Consider the following 20,977-nt stretch of genomic DNA (forward strand, 5'->3'; position numbering starts at 1 on the left):
CTCAACTACAAAAGTAAAAACCTACAATGAAAATATGAAGACAAATCAATACTATCTATGAAGCGTTTCCCTGGAAATAGTTGTTAGAAGATAATGATTTCTTCTTGTAAGTGATTTAAATGCCCAAAGAAAAAGTAAGTGTGGTATTAGTGTGCTTAAAACACAGTTAAAGTTTGTATTACATATGCTATTTTAGGAAAAACTGATTTTAAAAGCCAGTGATATTTCCTATAAGATCATTGCTGTGATATCTTAGATGGTACTTTTTTATAATTTTAAAGCTACATATTTTAATAGAGAATGGTCCAAAATGTTTTTAAGGTCAAACTGAAAATATGTTGATGATTTAAAAATGCAAGCAAAGTGCTTTATTATATTATACTACCAGCATGTTATTGTGGTTTAAAAATATCATTAAATCAGCACAAACCCACACTTATCATTTCCTGCACATTTTTCACACCAAGCTGCCTTCTGACTATGAGTAATCTGTTAATCTGCTCTTCGCCTCACAATTCGTCAAAATGACAGATTCATTCCTTCTCTAATACATAATATCTTCATTTACTGTACGCCTTGCTGCATCTTTCTTTTTTGCTAGCACTGAAATTTAGAAAATCACAAGTAAATTTAGAGAATGTCACATGGGTGGCTGTTCCTGCATGTTTCCCATTTCTTCCAGTATCCCAGCAGGAGAAACTAAAAGTTCTCTGGACTCTTAATGTGAGTTAATAGTATTTCTGACATGAAGGCAATTTCGGGTTTCAGTAAAAGTGCTGTTAAAGAGGTTGGAAGAGGGAAAATGGTAAAATACAAAGTAATTGTACCCTTTACCAAGTCAAAACACTGACCGTAACAGAATTTTCTTCTAATGCTACTGGGCAGTAAATAGATTGTCACCCGCCACCTCTAACCACTAGGTGGAAAGAAAAAGATATCATTTTAAAAAAGAGGAAGAAAGAAGGAAAAAGACAGCATCCAGTAGTTTAGGGATGACTTTACCCACGCAAAAGACAGGGCTGCATTAGCATAAACCGCCGCTTAAGGGAAGTCACACTGTGGTTTTATTTAAGCTGAGACCTTCGTTTTTATCATGATGCTGACTGCCCTCAGGTCAGGCCAGATCTCAGCCTTCTTATTCTTTGCTATTTTGATAATACAAATGATTTTGCTGTTTAAAAATTGTTTGCTATCAATTCAACAGACGGTATTTTACTCTCCCCTCATTTCTTGCTTTGATCCTGTTGCTTGTTAGTCTATAAACTCCACAAATAAAGAGAATGAAGAACTGAAAAATATGAGAGTATGTAATATTCTAGATAGCATTCTTTCATTTTAAGTAAGAGATAAAGCACATCATCTACAAATCACCATTTGGCTTCACTTGTTACTGATCCAGGAGTTAACACATCATAAAACCAAGGTTACAATTGTTAAGCTCAAAGGTCAAAAGCAAAGACATTGTTTACAGCAAAATGAGAAGCTGCCTTCTAACCAGTCTTGTTTCAGCACACACACACATATATATTTCCCATGCACACACCCAACACCCAACAGCAATTTCTTATCCCAAGCACCAAATTGCGTCTGATTTGTCTTAATCAACAGCAAGGTAGTGGAAGGCTTTTAAGAATCAATGGACAAGAAAGAGTCAATAGAACAATAATGTTAGTGTTAATTCAATCAAATCAGCTAGAGGTTGTTTGCTTTTTCAAGTCATTTGAAACAGGCTGGATGTTTGACTTGTACGGTATTTATTATACTGAGTGGGTTTTTATGTGGCAATGAACAGCGAAATACGAAGCTGTAAACATAATATATTGCTTGAGTGAAAAATTATGTTTTAACCTTAATCAATTTCAAAAGTACTGTTTTTCATTAATAAGAGAAACAAAAGAATTATGTACGAGGAAGAAGTAAAACTAACTGCTAACAAAAGCAGAGTGTGAGGGGCAGAGGTTTGGAAAGGCTGCACCGGGGCCCCCAGCACCTTTCCTGAGACAGTCACACACTCACTGCCTAGATGACACACAGGGGGGACTGGTCTGCAATGGGAGGCTGAGAGCTCCCTGAAGGCACACTAAAGCCATCTCTCCACAATGCTCTGCACATAGTAGGTGCTTAAGAAACACTGAATGTTGCTGAAGGTATGAACCGGAACACTTTGAATCGTTTTGTGCTGTAGAGGTTCCTTGTTTGAACAGGGAAGCTATTCTGCATTTACTAAATGAAGGATGGGGTGGCGAGTCCACGGTTGCGACTGGCTGTGGCCACGTAACCCTCATGATGGTCCTCCTCTCCTCAGGTTCATGTCATGCCTGCAGTCCCCCATCGCATCCCCCTCAGGTAGAATGGAGGTGAATGTTATAAACTGAACTTAGTACTTCAACTTTTTAAAGGTGGTCGTTACTCTAGAAGGGGAAGCTGAATCTTTTAATTAAAAGCTGAAACTGTAAAATGTTAGAATGGTCAACAATAGCTTTGGTAATTACTCTTTCACCGGACCCCACGCCAGAGGTAATCTGAGTTCATCATCTGGATGGACAGCAGGGACTGGGGAGGCAGGGAGCGGAGCACTAGTCAGAAATACTGGGACTCTTCAGGAACCATCACTTCAGACATAGAAGCCTTGGGGAGGCGGGGGAGGATGCACTCTGTTGTTCTGGATCTCTCCAGGGAATGGGTTTCATGAGTTTGTAATTCTGGAAAACGTGATAACTAAAATATTGATGAGTATTCCCTCAGTCCTAATGGCTTAAGTCTCTCATGGAGCGCAACTGAAGGGGACTCAGAGTGAGGCCCGAGAGACCTGGTCAGAAAGCAGGCAGACATCTCACCGGAGACACTGAGAGCTGATGCCCAGGCAGGCAGGGCCAGGATGGACAAGCGGAAAGAGCAAAGAAAAAGAATACTGGTCAGGTTGGCAGGGGTGGCACCTAGTCCTCCAGGGTGATGGCTCGTTGGGGCTTGGGTCAGGGTGATTGGGATAGGTATGCGATCTGAACTAACTGGCTCTGGGAGAATAAATGCCCAGAATCAGGACAGAATCAGGCAGGCCAAGTGCCAAGAGCAGAGGCAGAGGAGAAGGGATGGGGCAGGGCACCACCAGCTGCTCAACTCTGTCGGTGAACCATTGGGTCCCAGGGAACCGCTGGGTCCTGGGGAACCCAATGGGAATGGTACCCTTAAGTAGTGCAGGGCATGGTCCTAGGTTCAGAGTGGTCAGAGGTGAGAAACAGGGTGATTCCTGAGGGATTTGGTTTGTGCCAGGGGTGCCTTTAGCTTGGGTTTTCTCTGGGGCAGGGCTAGAGAAGCCATCTGAGCCTGGCATTGGCTGTAAACTGGGGAAGAAAGGGGTCTAGCTGAGTCTCTTTGTACCTGGTATTTATAAAGTCTGTTGAAAAGGTTGGACCAATGGACTGCAGACCTCTGGGAGCAGGAGGGGCATAGAATCACTTGAGTTTAAGAGGCACCAGCTCCACAGACTCAGATTATCTAAAAATCTATCTATCTATCTATCTATCTATCTATCTATCTATCTATCTGCTATCTATTATCTATCTATCCACCTACCTATCTATATCCATCTATCTATATTCTATATCTATCTACTTACATCTATCTATCTATCTATCTATCTATCTATCTATCTATCTATCTATCTGTCTATCTATCACCTATCACAATCAGGAAATTATTCCTTGTGCTTTGGTCCGAAGGAGAAATATTTCTTAAATTTTTTTAAAGATGATCTAAATGTAACCATTTGAAGAAAAGCAGGACTTGCAATTTCTGTATTTCATTTCATTTATTTATACCTTTCTCTCATTTGTACTGGCGGGACAGAAACGTAAGCTGTAGAGGAGAAGCCCATCAGGCTGTGTCCCGACAACTGGCGAGAAAAGAAAGATGAAATCACTGTGATCAGCCCAGAGCAGGCTGGTAGGTTACCACGACAGGCCAGCTCGCCTCCGTCGGGCTGGCTGAGCCAGTGAGAACTGAGGTCAGCGGCTATTAATCATTTGTCAAAGTCTGCAGGGCTTTATCAGATAATTATAGTTATAAGTATGTTTATATCACAAAACATGTGGCAAAGCCACAAAGGATTCAAGCCCTAACACAATCTGCACTGATATTTAAAAATACAGAAGATGATAAATCATAAAGCAAACACTTGAGAAAACCATGCTCTTCATTACTGGGCATTCTAGAATTATCTTCTATATTGTTTATTTCCATAAACATTTAGCCTTACAAAGCCTTCCCCCTTCCCCTCTAATTTTCCAATGAGTTGTAAAAATAGCAAGTATAATCATCATTTGAAAGATTGGTTATCGACTCCATCCATATAAACAGACTACCAGAAAGTAATCACAGCTTATTTTATAAACCCATTTCTGAGCAAAAATATCTTGAGCCATTCTGAAGAATCTACATAAACACATACATAGATGTGCCCAAGGGACAGCTCTAAACCCCACAAACCAAGAGAAGGCATTTGAAAATAAAAGACTTCAGGCTGCACACAGCATCCATTTTCTTCCATTTGGCAGCAGGTTTACATGCTAGAAAACACTTCTCAACATGAGTGAACTGTGAAATTGTTTCCTCCTACCCAACACTCCTCTAAATTGTATTAGATTGTTAGCCACTTCTGCACCTTGTCATCGAGACTGTCAGCGCCCCAAGAGGCAATGCAGGTGGACACTGGAGGCCAGGGCCCCAGCATTTGAGGTGCTGCCTAAATGTTAGTCAGTCTGTTAGGAAAATACAGTGGGAAATATCATGCCCATGCCTAACAATGCAAGGGGCTTTGTTGAAAATCTAGACAAGCAAGAGATTATGGTGAGGTGAACCATGAGTATTTCAATTCCTAGATTGAAAACATTCAGGAAACGATTACCTTTATGTCTCACTCTATCCAGTGTCAAACATTGCCCAATGAGTGCAAGTGAATTCTTTTACTCAGAGGAAAACAATATATGAATATATGCAGTGTTTTAGCTATTTTCATCCTAGTCAACACTTCAAAACCCAAATTTACCTGCTTTGTGGATTGCATTCTACCTTTAACTTTAATAATAAACACAACAAACTACAAAGGTAATTACGTTGCAGAAATAAAAACCTTTTCAGAATAAAATGTAAAGGAAAGGAAAGACTTTGGGCGTATTGCTTGTTCTGTTACATTAATGACACTAACTGAGAGTTGACTCCGTATGTATGTATGTATGTGGGAGAGAGTTATAGAAAACTCTTAGGTCTCTGGTGGTACAGGTATTGCACTGAAGCTGGTGTGGCATTTCACCTCCGGAAGGGCACTACCTGCTCTGCTCTCCATGGACCTGCCTGTGCACATGCCCCAGCACCGTCACCTTTGCATTGCTGTGATCACAGCCACATGGAATCCAGGAACTCAGGCACCCCTTGCTTTTCATCCTTATTCAAAGCCTCTGTAGGCTCACCTTTCAATCCGGATTCAGGGTAGGTGCTTGTTTATCCAAGAGGGTAGACTTACAGACTTCTCTTTTCATTTTAAAATAGTTTTTTCTTATTTATTATCAATATCTTTTAACTTTAACATTTTGCATTTTAGAGTCTAAAACATGGGGTACTATTTGTAAGAAATAAAATAAATACAAATCTTAAGAATCATAACTTTTAATTTTGTTAAATTATGTGTATTACATGATTCAATTTATCCCATTTTATATGAAGATCTATGCTACCCTCATAATTTTATCATCTTTCTTATTTATGGCCCAATAATGCCTTTCTGCCAGTTCTCCAAGCTGCTGAATTTATGAGCCAAGAGCCAAGCCATGTAATCTTCAGGTTTCCTGAACAGCTATATAATGACGTTCCAGAAAACTGGTGGATAACCTGCTGGCAAATGGGATTAATGACATTTTATTTTTTCCTTTAGAATTTGGTTTTTAATTTTATTATGTAAAAATCTAAATTAATTTTTCCTAGATGAATGGACATTTAATTGGTTAAATAAACATATTATCTGTTTAATTAGTGAATTTTCTTATATTCTATCTTTGAGAAATGAATTTTAAATGAGAAATTTAAAGTCACATACTACCACATCTAAACATTAATTAACTCATCCAAGATTATGAAGAATATTTTCTATATAGGGCTCTCTTCAATAGTGGGCCTGGTATTCCTATGTAAAATCTATGAGTCTCATTAAAGTCCCAGAATCTCAAGCTGGGAAAGACTCTCGAGAGCATGTAACTCAAATCCTTTCTACGACACATGAGGGTGCTCATATAATTAGGTGAGGTCTGCATAGATTGAGAGGCTTGTCTAAGATCATTTACTGTGTTAGTAGCAGAATGAGGATGAGAATTAGGGTCCGTTTCCTCTTTTATTGAAACAAAAGTTTCCACTTTTTAAAAAAAAAATATTTTATTGATTTTTACAGAGAGGAAGGGAGAGGGATAGAAGGTTAGAAACATCAATGAGAGAGGAACATCGATCAGCTGCCTCCTGCACACCCGCTACTGGGAATGTGCCCACAACCAAGGTACATGTGCTTGACCGGAATCGAACCTGGGACCCTTTCAGTCCGCAGGCCGACGCTCTATCCACTGAGCCAAACCAGTTAGGGCAAGTTTCCACTTTTAACATTTCTTATTATCACTATCATTTGTTCAGACTACAAATTCTGACTTTGTTATAATTTGGACCAAACCTTCAAAGTTTACTCATATATAGAAAAAGAGTTTGTTAGTCAAATCTAGATGAGCTACATGATTACAAGGAACATATTCACATATCAAGAGATAACCGATTCTAACGATGTTAAAACACCTTTTATATATACTAAAACTACAATCTCACTTTTGAAACTAGTATTATATTTATTTATGATAGTGACAGATCAAGTGTATAGACCAGGAATATTTACAAGAGGTCACCAATAAAGAACATTTACTCTACCCATGTCATGGATATTCTGGGCCCCATTAAAATTCTGTGAACTCTGTAGGTGGTCTCCTGGCTTTTACATGGCTTCGATTTGCTGTTCATTGCTGATCAGACCAGAAGTGGTTACTTGGCCCAAGCTATGTCAATCACATTCTCCTTCCTGAAGTAGGAACTGGATTCAGGCATAGCTTGCCAGCCTCAGCATGTATGTGTAATATGTAAACTCCAGAGCCGTCAGCCAGCCATGTGACTGGAACCAGAGAAAGCTGGTGCGCAGAGAGAAGAATGAAGCAGACCCTGGGAGCAAGTTTCAGGCCCTGCTAAGGCCTGGTTGCCCTTGGTCCCAGGATATAGCCTATATTCTTATTTAACAAATCCCTCTTCTTATTTAACAAATCCATGCTATCTATCTGTCTCTCTCTCTCTCTTTTAGTATGAGCTAAGTTGTTTTTGACACGTCTAACCGATGAGTCTAGTTCAGACACTGTAATAGAGATCACACTCCAGAGCCAGAGCTATGATGCTGTCACTGGTGTTTGGCTCATTCAATGGGACGGTCCACAGTACAGGTGAAAGAGCTTGATAATGAGGTGCATTAGGATAATGAGATGCATTATAATAACTAAGACCTTGTGTGTGCAGCTCGAGATAGACTGATTTTTAATAAATTCCTCGTATACAATAAATAGTAATAAAGCAATTCTGGTTTATACAGATAAACTACCTTATTTACTAGTAGCTATTTATTAGAAAGCCATATGATACTACATATATTTCAAAACTGAAATTCAGATTTCCTTGTCCCTAATGAGCCTGAAACAATGAGACTTCTTTATATTGATAAATGACTCATATGCCAATGACATTTTTAAAAATATATATATTTTATTGATTTTTCACAGAGAGGAAGGGAGAGGGAAAGAGAGCTAGAAACATCGATGAGAGAGAGACATTGACCAGCTGCCTCCTGCACACCCCCCACCGGGGGATATGCCCGCAACCAATGTACATGCCCTTGACCGGAATCGAACCTGGGACCTTCCAGTCCGCAGGCCGACGCTCTATCCACTGAGCCAAACCAGTTTCGGCGCCAATGACATTTTTAAAATTATGAAATAATTTTGATTATGAAAATTTGAAATAAGAAAAGAGAATAACTATTTATACTTGTATAAGCTATTTTGATAAATTTAAAGGTACCAAAAACCATAAAAAGGATTTATGCTTAAAATGTACTAAATATCAAATACCTATTAAATTGAAGTATCTAAGCAAGTAGGGTAACAATGACTAAATTAATACTTAAAAGAGTTTGCCAGGAACTGTGCTAATAACTTTTCATGTATTAATTCATTTGATCCTCCCCAAAACATTATGAGATGACGATGCCTGAATTTGAGTTTAATGACTTGCTCAGTGTCCTACAGCTAGTAAAAGGCCAGAGTGCTATTTAAACCTAGGTAGGTTGTTAGCCAATACACCATAGTCTAGATAACAAAAGTAGACTGAACGAAGACTTAAAAAAAAAAAAAGAACTTTGGAAAGTTCTTTGGTAGTTTTGAAAAACAATTTCATGAAACCAAGAAAAAATGCATAATATAACTAATCTTTAAACAAGGAATTTAGATTTGTAATGATTCTTACCGGGGGTTAGAAGGAGAAGGTGGATTCATTTCTTTCTGATAGTGTCGACCCTGGTTGACAGGCTGTAAGAGACAAACCATTTGTGAGTAAAAACTAATCAGTATCATACTCTTGACATATACTTTCACGGACACTATCATTACTGCAATTTTCCTCCCAGAAACAATCTGCAAGAAGGGGCTGGCTTATTTTAAAGAAGAGTTGAAGGCTGTTTGGGAGATCAAGCTAATAACAAGGTGATGCATATGAGGAAACAGGCCATTTTAATGGCCAGTCAGTGGGCTAGATAGCATCCATGGTGCAATCAAAGTTCATGGTGGATCCTCCTCCTTTCAGAATTTTGTGCTATTAACACTGGTTGAAATTTCCAGATACAGCGAAACCAAACAAGGTATCTTGTTGTATTAATGCTGCATCGCAAGTACAGGCAATAACCCAGAGCCTGGGGGATGTAGATTATATATATTTCTATCTCATTGTTAGTAAGTTTGCAAGGAGAACATCTGTTTTCATTAATGGAACTAGAGGCCCGGTGCACGAAATTCGTGCACGGAGGGGGGTTGTCCCTCAGCCCAGCCTGTACCCTCTCCAATATGGGACCCCTCAAGGGATGTCCGACTGCCCGTTTAGGCCCGATGGGATCGGGCCTAAACGGGCAGTCGAACATCCCTCTCACAATCCAGGACTGCTGGCTCCCAACTGCTTGCCTGCCTGCCTTCCTGATTGCCCCTAACCACTCTGCTGCCAGCCTGTTTGCCCCCAACTTCCCTCCTCTGCCGGCCTGGTCACCCCTAACTGCCCTCTCCTGCAGGGTTGATCACTTCCAACTGCCCTCCCTTGCAGGCCTAGTCCTTCTCAACTGCCCTCCCTTGCAGGCTGGGTGCCTCCCAACTGCCCTCTCCTGCTGGCCATCTTGTGGTGGCCATCTGTGTCCACATGGGGGCAGGATCTTTGACCACATGGGGACAGCTATATTGTGTGTTGCAGTGATGATCAATCTGTATATTACTCTTTTATTAGATAGGATACCTCCAAAGCACAATGAGTAAGAATCTGAAGGTTTATGTGGCTTCTATTTGGTTTCTAGGACAAAGTTCTTTCCTTTACCCACCACTCACTTCTCTCCTTTTACTCTTGAATGTTAATTTCAACATAATTTTTGTAACACCTCTTGAAAAGGATCCCACCAAGTTTTTGATAGTCCACATGATAAAACTTACAGAATAATACAGCATGAGACTTTCATTCTCTCACTAAGTTCTTCATATAACTGTAATTCCTCAGCCTCTAAAGAATGAAAAAGGAAAATAAAAGTGCCTTCTCTCATTCCAAGGCCTTTCTCAGTCAGGCAACCACAAAAAGAAAGAATGAGCCTACAATTCATGTCATGTAATCTCTATCAGGCATAATTCAAATCAAATCCCATCAGGCAAAGTCTGGGATAATTAAAATGTATAAGAGAACAGTGGTGACCTGGGGGAGAACTTATGAAACCTTGTCTCCTGCTTTTGCTGACTATTCTTTTCCTTATGCTAGACTCCAAGTCCCTATCGGGGACTTGGTCAGGCGGCTGTGGGTGCTAACCCACGCCACCTGGATCCGTGATCCGGGACCTGGGCAGGCGTCTGCGGGTGCTAACCCATGCCGCCTGCCATGGTCCGTGATCCATGATCATGGACCTGGGCAGCCTGCTGCAGGCATTAACCCACGCCGCCTGCCCTGCTCTGAGATCGATGATCACGGACCTGGGCAGCCGGCTGTGGGCTTTAACCCACGCTGCCTGACCTGGTCCATGATCCCTGATAGGGGCTTTGAGTCAGCTGCCACTGGCGATGGCTGACTCGAAGCCCTTATCCAGGACCTGGTCAGGCGGCTGTGGGCGCTAACCCACGCTGCCTGCCCTCGTCCGAGATCGGTGATGGTGGACCTGGGCAGGCAGCTACGGGCGCTAACCCACGCCGCCTTCCCTGGTCCGTGATCCCTGATCGTGGACCTGGGCAGGCGGCTGCAGGCCTTAACCCACACTGCCTGCCCTGGTCCATAATTGGTGATGGCGGACCTGGGCAGCCGGCTGCAGGCCTTAACCCACACCGCCTGCCCTGGTCCATGATCGGTGATGGTGGACCTGGGCAGCCGGCTGCGGGCGTTAACCCACACTGCCCGCCCAGCTCTGAGATCAGTGATGGACCTGGGCAGGCAGCTGTCCTGGTCCATGATCTGAGATCGTGGACCTGGGCAGCCGGCTGCGGGCGTTAACCCACGCCGCCTGCCCTGGTCCGTGATCCCTGATCGTGGACCTGGGCAGGCGGCTGCAGGCCTTAACCCACGCCGCCTGCCCAGCTCTGAGATCAGTGATGGACCTGGGCAGGCAGCTGTCTTGGTCCGTGATCTGAGATCGTGGACCTGGGCAGCCGGCTGCGGGCGTTAACCCACGCCGCCTGCCCAGCTCCGTGATCTATGATCGTGGACCTGGGCAGCCAGCAGCGGGCCTTAACCCACGCCGCCTGCCCAGGTCCGTGATCGGTGATGGCGCCTGCCCAGGTCCGCGTCCCCCATCAGTGATGGCGGACCCGGGCAGGCGGCTGCAGGGCCTTAACCCCTGCAGGGCCTTAACCCGGGTCCGCGTCCGCGATCGGTGATGGTGGACCCGGGCAGGCGGCTGCAGGGGTTAACCCCCTGCAGGGCCTTAACCCGGGTCCGCGTCCGCGATCGGTGATGGCGGACCCGGGCAGGCGGCTGCAGGGGTTAACCCCCTGCAGGGCCTTAACCCGGGTCCGTGTCCGCAATTGGTGATGGCGGACCCGGGCAGGCGGCTGCAGGGGTTAACCCCCTGCAGGGCCTTAACCCGGGTCCGCGTCCGCGATCGGTGATGGCTGACCGGGCAGGAGGCTGCAGGGGTTAAGGCCCTGCAGCCGCCTGCCCGGGTCCGTGTCCCCGGTGATGGCGGACCCGGGCAGGCAGCTGCAGGGCCTTAACCCCTGCAGGGCCTTAACCCGGGTCCGCGTCCCCGATTGGTGATGGCGGACCCAGGCAGGCGGCTGCAGGGGTTAAGGCCCTGCAGCCGCCTGCCCGGGTCCTCGTCCCCGATTGGTGATGGCGACCCGGGCAGCCGGCTGCGGGCCTTAACCCCTGCAGCCGCCTGCCCGGGTCCGCGATAGGTGATGGCGGACCTGGGCAGCCGGAGCTAACCACCTGCCCCAGTCCACCATCATGGCTTGGATCTCACTGGCATGGGTGCTGCCCTTTCCCCGGCCATCTTTGCTGGTTTAACGTGTATATTTGCTCCTGGTTGGCTGGTGGGCGTGGCTGGTGGGCGTGGCTGGTGGGCGTGGCTTATAGGTGTAGCGAAGGTGCGGTCAATTTGCATATTACTGTTTTATTAGATAGGATTACACATGTGGATCTTGGGTTAAGGTTGTCATTTCCCCCAAGTGTGTAATAAAACCTCAGGCATTAATCAGAGAGCTGAAAAAATGTGATGCCAATACCCAACAAAAATGTAAACTCTCAAGTTTTCCCTTCACAAGAAACCTTTAAGTTACTATTTCAAAACACAGCTAAACCACCATATTCCATGCAAGCCTTAACTTGCCTCCATCGGAATCTGGTGTTTTCATTTGTTCTATAAAAGGAAAAATTCTATTAGACCTGACACAAATTCTGTTTTTCAACATTAGCTCCAAGTATTTTTCTATGTGACTAACCACACCATGTAATTATAATATGAAGATCATTTTTAATGTTCTCATTTCATGATAAGTTGGAATTTGGTATACATTTTTGAATTGCATTCAAAGGGCTCCAGTTAGTTCCTTACCCAATGGGGCTGGCGTTAATGTTTTCTCCCCCATAATGTGACTCCACAGCACTGACACCAACCAAGAAAAAGTGTGGCCAAGGTGCCTGAACATGGAGAGCACATATTGCTTATTTTAATAGATCCTAAAATATTAATGACATGCGTGATGGGAATTCTTTAGAGTAAACTGTCTTCCTCTATAAATAATGTCTTGGAAGTGTTCCTTTAATTTAAATCGAACACCCTGTATGATGATCACACTCACTTAGCCTGCCTCTCTGTGATGTATCATGAATGTAAATGTACTCAGATACTTTGGTAATTGAACCAATATCAATGCATCACCATTTCAGTGATAAGAAACAACAGCTGGGAGACCAGTGGAAGGAAAATCATGTTATAAGACGTATTTGATCTCACTAGAGAAATAAGACTTTTAGCAATTTGCAAGTGAAATTTAGTTCTAATGATTTAGGCTTTATTATTTCACAGCAAAAAAGGATTAGCACACAAAATGCCGAACAGGTTCTCTAGACCAACTCACACTGGTGCCAAAATACTCGCAATAAAGTCTTCATTAGTATTCCAGTACTTCAGCTGTATTAGGCCTCCCGTGAATGGAACTCTGCCTATGACTTTAAGAGTCATTTCCATAACTCTCTAAGCATCACAGTCCTGACACTCAGCCAAATTTCTATTTGCTTAATTTCATACCATTGATTCTATTTACACCTGTCCCCACCCCCGTATTTCAATGCCTTCTCCCTCCTCTGGGGAATAGAAATGGCTGCAGAATCTACCTTGTTTGTGACTCAGCCACCTCTTAGCCCACATAGACTTGCCCGCCCATGTTTGCTCATGTTTATATCAAACAGATCCAATGATACAAGGAATAAAAGGGAATACAATTAATAAAAGGTTCACACTTACAATGATTTTTAAGTGTCAGAAAACAAAAAAATAACCACTGGAAACTTTTCAAAGTAATAAGGATTACAGATATGAATAGATAAAAAGGTAAATAAAAATACTCACTTAAAATAATTGCAGGCATTGTTATTTGGTCTGAATACTGGATTCTTTAACTTAATTTGTACTATTGAAAGCTAATGACCAATTGTTACTAAAAAAAATTTTATTCAATAAGAAACTTAAATTTAATAATAGCATTTAGACTTATGCATGTAGCTGCTATAAAGGGACTTATAAACCTCCCTGCTAATGACTCAGTGGGGGAAGGATGCGAGTGCCATACTAAATGGGTGGCCCACTTCCCTTTCTCTGCACATCTTCTAATTTTCTAATCCAACTCAGGGACAGGAAGGGATTATGGGAATGATGCAGCTAAGGAGCTCCTTCAAGATATTGCGGTTCCCATGACTTTGCTTTGATACTTTGAAAGGGCAGAGCTTTCACTTGGGTGAGGTCTTTTGGCTTCTAGGCCCAAATCAGAATGCATGAGCTTTGTGTGCTAATCCTTTTTTGCTGTGAAATAATAAAACCTAAATGGTTTCTAAAGCTCTCTGACCATGGGTGGGGGGGAGTGGGAGAATATAGTGGGTTGAATGAAGCCAGATGTCCCTATCCACAGGTGGAAATAGACATGTTTCTATACATATGCAGCAGTAAACCTATTTCTACTATTTCTAGGTAGGTAACATCCTTTGAAAGCACCAGTTAAAAAACTAAAATTGATCTTTTGATTTTGGAATTCAGCCATATTTAGAGAATACTATAAGAAGAAGCCAAGGAACACCAACAGATACCTACCAATAACTGTGGCAATAATGCTAATGGTGGTAACTGATATTTATTGTGCACTTACTGTGTTCAACCCTTGACAGATAGTATCTCATTGGATTCGCACAGTGATTCTATGAAATGGACAGGACAAACAACTCCATCTAACAGAAGAGGAAATCCAGCCACTGGGTGTTAACCAAGGTCATGCCGGCCAGGATATAGTGGAACCATAATTGGAAACCAGGCCATCTGGTTTCAGTTTACCCTCTAACCGCTAGAGAGTATGTACTTAGTCCAGCTGGGGCTCACCTGGAGTGGTGAATACCTAAGTTTTTATATAACAAATATGACAATCTCAGTTCAGTTTACGTCAGGAAAAAAAAAGGGGTACTGAAGTACATTTATTTGAAATATATAAGACTACCTCTTTACCATAAATTCATTTGATTTCATTCCTATGACATATTACTCTATATTTAACATTAAAGAAACTAAGTGTTGTTACATTGCTAATTTTGGGACAAATATAAGATGTAATAGACAATACTTTGAGAATGAGGAAGGCTAATTTCATGCAGCTCAGTACTGCACTGACTCTAACACCAGTTATATCACCCTATAGTGCCATGATGTCCGCTCCTCTGAGTTACCTACAGCTTAGCTCAATCAACTATTTACCTTTTTAGTTCAGGATTAAAAGAAAACTCATTACACCTAAAGACAGCGGAGAAGTTCATGAATCTGCAGGTCAGAGCAAATTAAGACCTATTAGAGCCTGAAATGCCAATATATTAGGTATTACATATTGGACACAGAGCAGCCAGCAATCATCAGGTAAAAACTGATAAGCTGATGAGCAAAGAAATGGAACAGATCCTAGAAACTCAGGACCTCGTCCTTTTGGTGGCGCTGTTGCTATGCACTAGTGTCAGAAAACCACCGTCACAGAAAATTAACTACCACTGAGCACAAAAGAAGCTCTGCTTTTCCACGATCAAGCTGCTAGAAATTTGGGGGTGAGGGAGAGAAGTAAAGGCTAATTAAAAGAACAGGAGATAAGATAATTCTGTCATGTTAAAAGGTAAAGACAATATTTTCATGTTGTATGTAAAATCTTATGAAAATGGCAATAAAGTTGCAAGGTTAATCAAGACCATAAATAACGTGTCACCATATGCTTGTAATTTTATTAAGTGCGATTTGCCTCGTGTTCCTCCAAATATGCTCTGAAATATGCCATTTGATGGATGCATGTGATGAGTTTCTTTTCTTTTTTTTTTAAACGAGCTGAGGGACTAATGTACTTGGTTACAGGAATGGTGGCTTTGAGGCCCTTGCTTGCTTACAGGCTAGCATGCATGTGAGGCATGCTTTTCGAGAATCTAGGTTATAGATGGGAGAGAGAAATAATGAAATAATGAAAGAATTGATTTTTATAGTTCTGAAGGAGTTGGTCTGGATTCTAATGGTTAAGCTCATATTACAAGAACAACAGAACCTCTGCCCACTCTTACAGCCCTCAGTGTCATAAAAAAGGGAAATGTCCTAGAAATCTTTTCTGGTCACTCAGGTGGCCCTTGGAGGAGAACAGCTCTGGGGAGCAGCAGATTATAGTCAGCCTGAGCGTCCTCTGTTAGGCACAGGACACATGCACCCCAGGCTCTCATTCAATTTTCATCATGCCGGTACGAGGAAGGCTCTTCATTATTCCCATTTTATAGGCAACTGTGCCAGTAAATGAGCCAAGGTTGGCTGATACAGTCTATATTTTGGTCATCACATGAACCTGTCTCCATTAATAACTATCATTTTTCTTAAAAAGACACACACACACACACACACACACACACACACACACACACACACACAATATAGTTTTATGCATTGTCAATCAAAATCCCTCACCAAAATAAAATGCACTTAGAACTCCATTGTAACCAACTCCTAGCGCCCCTCCCAAGCTTGCCTGGGGCCCAGTTTATGACTAAAATCTCATGAGGGCTACTCCTGACAAAAACCCTCCAAAATTGATTACCTGTAGCTTGGTTTCCACAGAAGTTGTAAAGTATTGTTTTAATTGAATTTGGTTCTAAGTTAGAAACTTTGAAAAATTTGTCTGTCAAAGGCTAGGGGATTCTCAGCAGGCTTGATTTATTTAGCGCGAGATGCCCACAAAAGCCAATCTGCTATGAGAAATATGGTTACATTTAAGTACACTTTTAAATGACTAATTTATAACATCTAAACACCATTTAAACAGTACATATTACTCTGAACTGTACAGATGCTGGGGGAAGCTGAGGAATCAAAGCTTGTAGTAAACACAATAGAATTTGCTAAAGACCTCATTCTGGTTCTAGACTGCACTGTGTGTAAAGTCCTGAGATAAAGATGCTAAACTGAATGTGACCTGCCTAAATCTCCTTTTAAAATTATTGGTCATTAGGCCCTGTCCAGAGGGAGACTTTTCCTTTATGTGTATATATAATACCCATTTATCAAATCTGGGATGTAAACTATTACCTGCCTCTTTAAGAATTTATTTAAGCAAAGAAAAGCTCATTTATTTTAAAATTTTGATAAAAACTACTATTTTAGAGTAAAAAAATATTTAAATACTAGAGGCCCAGTGCATGATTGAATCATGCACGTTTAGGAGGGTAGCTGGGTGCCTGTCCGCTGGTGCACCAGGCCTTTCGGAAGCCTCCGCTGCGCCTGAGGCTTCTGAAAGGCCTGGTGCACCAGCGGACAGGCACCCAGCTCCCCCTCTTTTGATGGTCCGCGGTGGGATGTGAGCTCGCTGCCCCAGAGGCCCCTTCTGTGCCGCAGCACAGCCATGGCGCAGACGCTGAGCTCCAGCCGCCGCTGGCGACGCGAGCTCAGTGTCCCGCTGGCCCAATCGGCCACCCTGGCCACCCCGAGTCCCGCTCCCCCGCGCCTCCTGGCCAATCGTGGGCATAGCGAAGGTATGGTCAATTTGCATATTTGTCTATTATTAGGTAGGATTATTGATTGATTATTCAACCAATGAGTAACAACCAGCCAAGACTGAGTGTGACCTCATGCCAGGCTCTCTGTTCAGCATAGTCCTGCCTTTAGGGAGCTTACAACCAGATGTGGGGGATGTTGGCAACAAGGGTACCTGATGTGGTCAATGCTATCATTGAGCCTGAAGGCAACGGGAACCCAGAGAAGAGATAATTCTGTGTATGGTGGCTGAGGGTCAGAAGCGTTTCATGCAGCAGTGACATTTGAATTGGGCCACAAAGAGTGTTTAGGAGAAGAGGGATGGAGGGTCCCCAGGCAGAAGGAAGAGGCATGAGCAACGGCATGATTGACATGATCTGGATGAAAGGCATGGCAAGCTGCACAGTGTAGCTAGAGCATGGAGTAGTTAGTTCTGTGTGTGTTGGGTGGGAGGTGGGTGGTGAAGCTAAGATAAGTGAAAACTCATTTCAAGTCTGGTTCAAGGTAATGAAGAAACCAAGGTACAGCCACGAAGTTATCTTGTTAAAGGAGAGACTCCACCTGACTTCCATAGATTTACTGCTGTTCCTTTTCAAACTTGGAATTCCTTTCTCTTTCTTTCTACATGGTGAGTTTGCGTTCATTCCTTTTAAAAACACTTTTATGTATGTATGTATGTATGTTAATCCTCACCTGAGGATATTTTTTTAATTTTTTTTTCCTTTTTTTAATTTAATTTTTATTTTATTTATTTATTTTATTTATTTTCTTTTTTGTGAGGATATTTTTCCCATTGATTTTTCGAGAGAGTAAAAAGGAGGGAGAGAGAGAGAGAAAAACATTGATGTGTGAGAGACACATTGATTGGCTGTCTCCCGCTTGTGCCCCGAATAGGGCCAGGGATCAAACCTACAATCCAGGTACATGCCCTGGATTGGGAATTGAACCCAAGAACCTTCAGTACACGGGCCCACACACTAACCACTGAACAACACCGACCAGGGCTGCTCTGGTTCTTGAACTCTGGTTTAACGGCGCTTTTTTCTGTGAAGCATGCCTGAAACCAACACGTAGAATGAATGCTGCCTCTCACTTGTTCCCAGAACTCTATTCTATCATCACTCACTACCCTGACTGACAGGACTCTGCTTCCCTGCAGTTTGGTGAACATCTCAAGGCAGGTAAAGCTTTATTTGTATCCCCAGCATAGTTCACAGCATGTGGTACCACTCCAACAAAATGTGAAATGAATTGATGTGACACAGACAAGCTAGGCTGAGGTGAGAGTCACCATGGAGATATTCCTGGCTCTAGTGGAGAAAGGAAGGTATGTCTCTCATAGTGAGGCCTGGAGAAGGGCTGCAGAAGACTCTGGAGCTAAGTCTTGTGGGATAAACAGGTATAAGGTACAAGGATATGTGCAGAGTGCATTTCGGGACTCACAACTGGGACTAAAGCTGGGAGAGAAAGGTGGGGAGCAGCGAGAGATGAGATGAGAGGGGGCAGGTCTTAGATCATCGGGGCCCTGCAGGCCAAACTAAAGAGGCAATGGGGGGTTGTGAAAAGGTTTTATGCAGGGAAGAGATAAAACAGATCTGGGCTTTAGAAAGATCACCAATTTGAATAATAATAATAAAATTACCACTAACATTAATTTATTAAGTGCTTATTATGTCTCAGATACAGTGCCAAGTGCTTTTCCAAGGTCATAGCTTGGATGTGAACCTTGGCAATATGATTTCAGAGCAGATGCTCCTATCCCTCAGGCTATGCTGCTTGGACTGGAGATACAGAGGTATTAGGAGACTGTTGAAGGAATTTGCATAAAAAATAAAGTGCCAAGGTTATGGTATAAGTAAGGAGGGTTAGGAGGTAAAAGGAAGAGACGAGACTCAGGATTTGGAGATCAAGTAGATGTGGACCCCAAAGTAGGGGGAGGGGTTTTCCAAGTTTCTGGTCTGAGTGCCAGCCTGGATGGTAGCCATCACTGAGCTACAAGAAAAGCAGGATATTACTGTGATAAATAAAGTTATGAGTTCTTTTGTTCTTTTTCACGGCCCCTGGACAACTTCTAAAGAGAAAGGTATGAGCTCTCAGAAAGACCACAATAGTTCTTGTAAATTGCTATTTAAACTCTCTATGAGCAACAAGATGCAGGAGTTCATTAAGAAATGTAATTTTCCATTTGGCGATAGTTCCGATATTGAACTTGATGCAGTAATAAACACATCTTATGAATACCAAAGGTAGGCTTTTCAATTATTTTCTCTAGCTAGAATATTTCTATTTTTCATTTGGTCAAATAGAGGGGTTATTAAGTTCATTATCAATGATGTTGTTTTTGGGCAAATACTTTTAGAGAGGAGTAGTTGTCATGCATGAGGACTTCAGTCCTTGCCAGACAGGACAGTGATGAGAACACTGTATCCAGGGCAACCGAGAGCTCAGCCTTTTCAGTCCATAAATAAGCATCCCTCAGCTTGCTCTTTGTAATGTTGGCCTCCAAGCTGCTTCATGACAGAAGGAGCTTGTTCAGGAGGCCACTGTTCCCTTTCTTTCTTTTGGTTTAAATACCTGCCGAGGAATGTTTTATAAGAAAGTCAATGTTTCAATTCCATTGTAAATAGCATTGGCAAAAATATGCAACTTACACTGATGCTTTTAGCGCTGGCTGCAAGGGTACTGTGAGTACCAACCAGCACACAGGGTATTTTTGCTGCATGGGTAGATACTTTTTATGCTTGGACATTCAATTAATGAAAGCACAACTAAGGCAAGAGAAACCTGGAAGGTGGGAAAGGTGAGGAAAAAGAACACTAATGAAAAATGAACAGCATCTCACTCTACCACACACACACACACACACACACACACACACACACACACACACACACCTCCTTAGAGCCAATTTAAATTCCTCCTCCATGGACTTGTAAGTTCCCTCCAGAGCAAGAATATCACCTGCTTGATATTGGTAGCACTCATTAGACGAGTGAGTCACATGGAGAAGTCACTGGCTCATGGTGGTCAGGAGCTCAGACTCAGGAGTCATGCCACACTAGTTCTGAGTCACTTTACTCAGGGCTCCATTTTCCCATCTGGAAATGGGCCTTCCCAGTACTCACCACAGGGGACAGCAGTGAGGAGGAAGTTAGGTTAACACCTGTCAGGCCTAGTGCCGGGGCCTCTGAGATTTCTAAGATCTACAAAGATGTTGGAAACTTGGAAAAAAGCTGGCTTTAAAATTCAAAAAGAAAATTGTAAAATTAATAAATATTTAATGAAATACTTAATACAGAAGTTATACATTGCCAACTACACTAGAACTCAATCTTTATATATTTTAATACATTATATAAATATGAATCAAAGTTACACAATTATATATTTCCTTTAAAAAATTGCTGTTGGATAAAACGTTTACTGTTGGATTAAAGTGTATTTTAATACGTTTGATCTGATGTTGAATGTGGCCTTATATGTAAATGTCCCTTGGGCCTAGCCAGGTCTTAAAATGTCTCTGGGTGCTTAATAATTATGATTATTATAAAAATGAGTTATTACTCTGCTTCACAATAGTTCTTGTGCTGTACAGACTGTTTGTTGAAGCTTCTGCTTTGTATTTCCAAGTAAGTCAGTAGGTCCTGTAGGACAGTATTGTGGAGAATGGACCTAGTCAGAACACTGGGCTCTGCTCTGGGGTCCAACACTGACCGGGGTGGAAGGTGGGCCAATTTTAGTTCCTTCACCTGAAAACCAGGAAGACTTGGAGCTGCTCCGAGTCCTCTGCCGTCCTAGTGTGGATGCTGGGCCGTGTTAAAGCGCTCCACCTGTGTGGGCAGATGGGCAAACAGGAGCCCCTGACGCATCCGCAGGCCGACC

The 20,977-nt window shown here is 42.5% G+C and overlaps 1 protein-coding gene across 4 annotated transcripts in view; it reads right to left on the bottom strand.

The window, feature by feature from the left end:
* CFAP20DC (CFAP20 domain containing) overlaps positions 1-20,977 on the bottom strand; it is a 223,321-nt gene that overhangs the window by 35,954 nt on the left and 166,390 nt on the right. For all 4 annotated transcript variants that reach the window (XM_079794556.1, XM_079794558.1, XM_079794555.1 and 1 more), the window contains one exon: positions 8,587-8,648. In XM_079794556.1, coding sequence (XP_079650682.1) covers positions 8,587-8,648 — 62 coding nt within the window. The remainder of the gene's footprint in view (positions 1-8,586; positions 8,649-20,977) is intronic.

Source organism: Cnephaeus nilssonii (assembly GCF_951640355.1).
Source record: "Cnephaeus nilssonii genome assembly, chromosome: 17".
In the NCBI taxonomy this organism is placed as follows: domain Eukaryota; kingdom Metazoa; phylum Chordata; class Mammalia; order Chiroptera; family Vespertilionidae; genus Cnephaeus; species Cnephaeus nilssonii.